The sequence below is a fragment of the Protobothrops mucrosquamatus genome, unplaced genomic scaffold, assembly GCF_001527695.2.
Source record: "Protobothrops mucrosquamatus isolate PMUCROS unplaced genomic scaffold, P.Mucros_1.0 scaffold5045, whole genome shotgun sequence".
In the NCBI taxonomy this organism is placed as follows: domain Eukaryota; kingdom Metazoa; phylum Chordata; class Lepidosauria; order Squamata; family Viperidae; genus Protobothrops; species Protobothrops mucrosquamatus.
The window spans coordinates 18,044-24,011 of NW_015390922.1; the positions used below are offsets into that span (position 1 = coordinate 18,044).

Sequence of the window (5,968 nt, forward strand, 5' to 3'; positions counted from 1 at the left end):
GGGGGGGGGCTGGGGTTGTTCCCCCTCCCCCTCCAGTAGATCGTCTTTTAGGGCATTGAATGCGGCTCTCGGGACGGATAGGCGGTCACGAGAGCTGGTTTCCCATTCGATCCTTGGCTTTTCACCCCAAATATTTTCCCCCCATGTTTATGTCCCGCCACCATCTCTTGATTTTAACGGTGCACAGGGAAGTGGGCCCCAGTCCAGGTCATTCTCGACTTTTTCACCCCCTGCAAAAGCCACAATGGCAGGATCCGTGCAAAAAGCTAAGCAAAAACAACCCACGTGAAAGCTCGGTGAAATGAACCTGGCTATTGCCAGGCCTTTTGCTGGTAAGGAAGAAGGGTGCAACGTTTAGGACGCAACCTTTTCACTCGTGCACTAAATGAATTTTGTGGAGAGCTTTCCCACCAAAGCCCTCTGGGTGGGGCTGAGGGGTCACGGTGCCCCTCTGCATGCCAGCCAGGGAGCCCCTTTGCCCTTCCCCCCCCCCCTGCCTGCTCCTCAAGTACCCTTCAAGTAGCCACGGAAGGTTCAATCAGAAGCCTTTATTTTTTTTCACTCGTCCTGAATCCTCCAACAGAGCAAATACAAGATTCCAAATACAAAATCGGGAAAGGAGGGAAGCGCCTGGAAGGATCCCGTGCAGGGAAAGGGCTGAGGGGAGGCTGCCCCCCCCCATTCCTGGGCTTCCCGGGAGCATCCCTGCAGCCCTGTCCCCGGTGGCCGACGAGGGGCAAGAGACCCCGGCCCAGGCCTGGCCTTAAGTCTCCCGCATTTCCTCTGGCAGGGAGAGGGGCTGTTGCTGCGGCAACTGCTGCTCCCCGTCGCTGCGGAGGGTCTTCATGTATCTCTGCATCTTCACAATCATCCAGGAAGGGATGGTGAAGGGCTTCAGCTCGTCCAGCTTCAGGTCCTGAGAAGCCCTGGGGGGGAGGAAGAGGAGGAGGAGTGGGAAGAAGAGGAAGAGGAGGAAGAAGAGGAGAGAGGGAAGAAGAGGAGGAGGAAGAGGGAGGAAAGAAAAAGAAGAGGGGGAGGAAGAGGAGGAGAGAGGAAGAGAGGAGGTGGTGGTCAAGACTAACAGCTTTTCAAAGGGACGGGGTGTGTGTGTGCTGGACCACCCTTTGCCCTGCTCCGGCCTCCTGGGAATGGGCGCACCTCACCTGCCTCCCTGAGCCTCACCTGTACTCGTCGCTGGCAGCCAGGTCCTGGATGTCCTCCTCCAGCAGCAGGTAGGCCTGTGCAGGGAGAGACCGCGAGGGCATCAGGGGAGGCCAGCCCCCCCTTCCAGCCCCTCCTGCCTGCAGGAGAAGCACTGGACAGAAGCCCCTCCTTTGACCAGACACCCCAGACCAGGAAAAGGAGCCACTTGCTACCCCCCCTGCCTGCTGCTTCTCCCCCTGTCCCCCCTGCCCCCACTGACCATTTTCCCTCCGGTGGCCCTCATGTACTGCTCCTGAGCCAGCCAGTGCTTGTCTTGTGGGTCTGCTGCGTACTGGGGGGAGAAAGAGAAAGAGGGGGGGGGAGGCAGAAGTGAGGAAGCATCCCCTGCCCTGAGCTTTGGTGTCCTTCAGGATTTGGGGGGCGGGGGAGGGGGGACTCAGAGACAATGCCAGGGGCTATACAGCAAACTCTTAAGACCTGTGGACTTTATGGCTGCCCAGGGAATTCTGGGAGTTGAAGTCCACAAGTCTTAAAGTGGCCAAGGACGGAGACCCCAGGAACGAGAGGGGCCTCCCCCAGTGGAAGCGCGGCCCTTGGCCTGGTTGAGTCAAGCAAGTGGCTGCCTGCAAGCCAGGGCGGGGGGCCGCGCAGGAGCCCATGGTGCCAAACCGAAAACAGGATCAAGCCAAACGTCATCCCGCCTCTGTGAGAGTGTACACGACCCTCAACTTACATCCACAAAGGAGCCCGGAATTATGGTCCTAAGTCAGGGGTAGGCAACCTTGGCTCTTTTATGGCTCGTGGACTTCAACTCCCAGAATTCCTGAGCCAGCATGGGGGAACTACGGCCCCCTCATGACTCGTAGACTTCAACTCCCAGAATTCCTGAGCCAGCATGAGGGAACTACAGTCCCCTCATGACTCATGGACTTCAACTCCCAGAATTCCTGAGCCAGCATGGCTCAGCTTGGAAACTCTCCCTTTCTCAGCATGGCTGGCTCAGGAATTCTGGGAGTTGAAGTCCACGAGTCATAAAAGAGCCAAGGTTGCCTACGCCTGTCCTAAGCGGTGATGGTCATTAAGTAGGTTGCCACGGGACCCCACCTGATTTTACAACTTTTGCGGCAGTTAAGCGAACACAGCTGTTCTTAAGTGAATCATTACAGGCAGTCCTCTATTTACAACAGTTCATATAGTGACCAGTCAAAGTTACAGCAGCACTGAAAAAAAGGGGACTTAGGACCGGTTTTCACACTCGTGACAGTTGCAGCACCCCTGATCAAAATTCCCAAGCTTGGCAACTGGTTCGCATTTACAACGGCCGCAGTCTGCTGGGGTCACGCAATCCCCTTTTGCGACCTTCCCCGTCAATGGAGAAGCCAGATTCACATAACAATCGTGTTTCTAACTTAACAACTGCAGTGGTTCCCTTAATAGTGTCAGGAAAGGTTTTAAAACGGGGCAAAACTCACTTAACTAGTGTCTCGCTTAGCGTCAGAAATTTTGGGCTCAATTGTGGTTGTAAGTTGAGGATCATCTGTACTCAATGAGCATTTTTTTGCTGGAAACTGGAAGTAAAACGCTGATTTCTGGCAAAAGCCCACCAAAAATGGCAGTCGTGTGGGCATGGGAATACTGCAACCACCTTAAATGCTGGCTGCCTGCCAAGTGCCCCAAAGGCTACCATAATGGGTGGGTGGGTGTGGGTGGGGGTCCTCAGAGCTTCCAAACCGTGTCCATCGGTCGTAAGTCAAGACTATCTGTGATCAGATGCCAGCTTCTCTCCTCTGGGCCTGACGGCCGAGGAACCGGGGCATTCTTGCCGAAAGCACGTGGCAGGGTCCTCCCTGGGGCGTGTGGGCTAATTAAGAAATGCCCCACCCACTCAGATTCCCAGTGGCCAGGTGGGGAAGATCCCCCCCCACTCCCCAGGAGAGAAACCGTACTGACCTTAAACAAGTGGGGGTGCTTGATGTAGAGTCTGCCTCTGGTGCCCCCCATCCCGAGGGCCCTGAATCCAGATCGGGAATGGTTACAGTCTGCAACGGTCAAGGGGCGACCCCCACCCACCCCCTTTGAAGAAGGACGACTGTGTCGCCGGCTCCCCCTTACTTGTTCGCTCTTGACCCAAGGACGAAGCTCGTGCTCTCCGTGAGGCGCAGGGGGTCCCACTGCAAGGCCAGAAGCGAGTGGACATCAGTCCATAGCAGGAACTGACCAGAGGCCCTGCAGATGGGTGGGGCCCAGCCCCAGCCCCAGCCCCAGCCCCTCGCCTCTGCCTGAGAGGCTGCCCCCCCAACTGCTCCCTCCCCCTGGGATGGCTTTGCAAACTCAAGGGGGGCTCCGTATGCCCGGCGTACCTTCGGACCGTCCCTCTGAACTGGTTCAGAAGACTTGCTCTTCCCCCTGAAAAACAGAGAGGGGGGGGTCTTGGGAGGCTGCCAAAGCTGTGACGGCCAAACGTCGTGCCTTTGTCCTTCTGGGGGAAGAACCTTTCTTGCTCCCCCCCTCCTCCATGCCATAACCAGTTGTGTGCCAGGTTCGAATCTTGGGTGCGCCTTCCCACCCTCCTTATAAAAGAACACCCCCCCCTCCCATTTCCTGGTTTACTCCTTCTCTTATAATGGGAGGTTTTGGCCAGAGGGGGGGGTCCCAAGGCTTCACTGGGAGAAGAGGGCAAACGCAGGCCAGTACAGATTGCCCCCCCCCCCAAAAAGCCCTGACTGGAAACTCTACTCACACACTGACACCTGAGGCACCTCGGTCACTGGGCTGGCTCTGTCCTGGCGGTCTCCCCTTTCTCTGCCAAGGAGAAGACCCCCCCTCATCAATGTTTCCTGACCGCCCAAGGGCAGCGCCAACCGCCTTCTGCCAGGGGCTCCCCCAATGGCCTACCTTTTTCGGGATGGGGCTCCCCTGTTGGCTCATCTCGTCTTCCAGGGGCTTCGCCCGCTGCACAGAGAGACAGAAAGTGGTGCCTGCAGAGCGAGACCTGCTCCCTGCCCCAGGTGGGTGTGCTCCCTGCAGAGATGGCCAGGGGCTTCTCCCAGCAGGGAGGCGAAGGGACCCTCAGCGCCTTAGCCAGACCCCCCCCCCCACCAGCCTGGCTTTTGGCCTTTACCTTGATGGCCGACAGTTCGTGGGGAACTCTGGCTATCGGCCTCTTCCCATCGCAGAACAGAAGCTTGGCCTGCAGGGAGAGGAGGGCGATCAGGACGGCCTGAGAGAGCCGGTCAGTCTCCCTGAACCCCTGAGGCTGGTGGCTCCAGACAGGCCAATGGCCTGTGAAGGCATACTGAGCCCCTACTTCCGTTAATTTGAGCAGCTTAGGGATGCGCTTTCGACGGTCACCCTGTCTCAATACTCACCTTTTATTAGTTTATCAAAATATCAAATGCAGAAATACAAAGAAAAATGTGAATAATGGGAAAATAGGGGAGGAAAATGTGTATGGTAAAGGGGAAAAGAAAAAGTAGAGCATTGGTCTCCGGCTCCTTTTGGCACCATAGAATAAGGCAATAACCTGCAGCTTCAATTTTTTACTTTTACATACTAGAACAGGGGTAGGCAACCTTGGCTCTTTTATGACTCGTGGACTTCAACTCCCAGAATTCCTCAGTCAGCCTGGCTCAGCTTGGAAACCTCTCCCTTTCCCCTCAGCAGGGCTGGCTCAGGAATTCTGGGAGTTGAAGTCCACGAGTCATAAAAGAGCCAAGGTTGCCTACCCCTGTACTAGGATGACAGAGTTGGAAGGGACCTTGGAGGTCATCTAGTCTAACCCTCTATTCAAGCAGTTGACTCTATACCATTCCAGACAAATGGCTGTCCAGTCTCTTCTTAAAATCGTCCAGTGTTGGAGCACCCACAACTTCTGGTGGCAAGCTGTTCCTCTGCTTAACTGTCCTCACTGTCAAGGAAGTTTCTCCTTAGTTCTAGGTTGCTTCTCTCCTTGCTGAGTTTCCCTCTGTTGCTCCTTGTCCTGCCTTCAGGCGCTTTGGGGAATAGCTTGACTCCCTCTTCTTTGGGGCAGCCCCTCAGATACTGGAAGGCTGCTATCCTGTCATCCCTTGTCTTTCGTTTCATTAAACTAGACATACCCAATTCCAGCCACCATTTTTGTATTATATTATTATATTATATTATATTATATTATATTATATTATATTATATTATATATTATATTATATTATATTATATTATATTATATTATATTATATTATATTATATTATATTATAATATTATATTATATTATATTATATTATATTATACTGCAACCGACTACTACACTCAATGGTCACCCTCGATCCGCAGCTTGCTAGGGCTCCCATCGGCCTTTGCCCAAACAAGACAGAGAGAACGGAAGAAAAAGGAGAAGTAGGGCCTTCCCTTCGCCCAGGGGGGGCTGCCTGCCCCTCTCCCGCCCCACCATCCTGCGCTCAAGAGCAGCGCTTTCTTAGAACGGGCAGTGCTGCAGCCGCAGCCCCCCCCACCTGCTCCAGGCAGCTGCGACACGTCTCCTGGATGAGCTGCTCCGTGTCCACGTCCTCGCCCACGTTCTCGCGCACGTTCCCTGCCGCCTTTTGGAAAAACTGGAGAGAAGGGAGGGCCCCCTCAGGGTCGGAAGGCTTCGCGACACCGAGGACAGAACGGGTGGCATTTGCAGGCAGTCCTCGACTTACGACCCCAATGGAGCCCAATATTTCTGTCGCTAAGCGAGACAGTTCTGTGAGTTTGCCTCATTTACGCCCTTTCCTGCCCCAGTTGTTAAGTGAATCACAGCAGTTGTTAAATCTAGCTTCCCCA

General features: G+C 54.7%; 1 protein-coding gene across 1 annotated transcript in view; it reads right to left on the reverse strand.

Moving 5' to 3' along the window:
- Positions 1–551: 551 nt before the first annotated feature.
- DNTTIP1 (deoxynucleotidyltransferase terminal interacting protein 1) overlaps positions 552–5,968 on the reverse strand; it is a 6,620-nt gene continuing 1,203 nt past the window's right edge. The window contains exons 2-11 of the mRNA XM_015828866.1: positions 5,656–5,754; positions 4,286–4,354; positions 4,060–4,116; positions 3,905–3,966; positions 3,525–3,570; positions 3,277–3,335; positions 3,115–3,175; positions 1,424–1,495; positions 1,183–1,238; positions 552–926 (exon numbers count right to left, since the gene is read on the reverse strand). Coding sequence (XP_015684352.1) covers positions 764–926; positions 1,183–1,238; positions 1,424–1,495; positions 3,115–3,175; positions 3,277–3,335; positions 3,525–3,570; positions 3,905–3,966; positions 4,060–4,116; positions 4,286–4,354; positions 5,656–5,754 — 744 coding nt within the window. The 3' untranslated portion in view covers positions 552–763. The remainder of the gene's footprint in view (positions 927–1,182; positions 1,239–1,423; positions 1,496–3,114; positions 3,176–3,276; positions 3,336–3,524; positions 3,571–3,904; positions 3,967–4,059; positions 4,117–4,285; positions 4,355–5,655; positions 5,755–5,968) is intronic.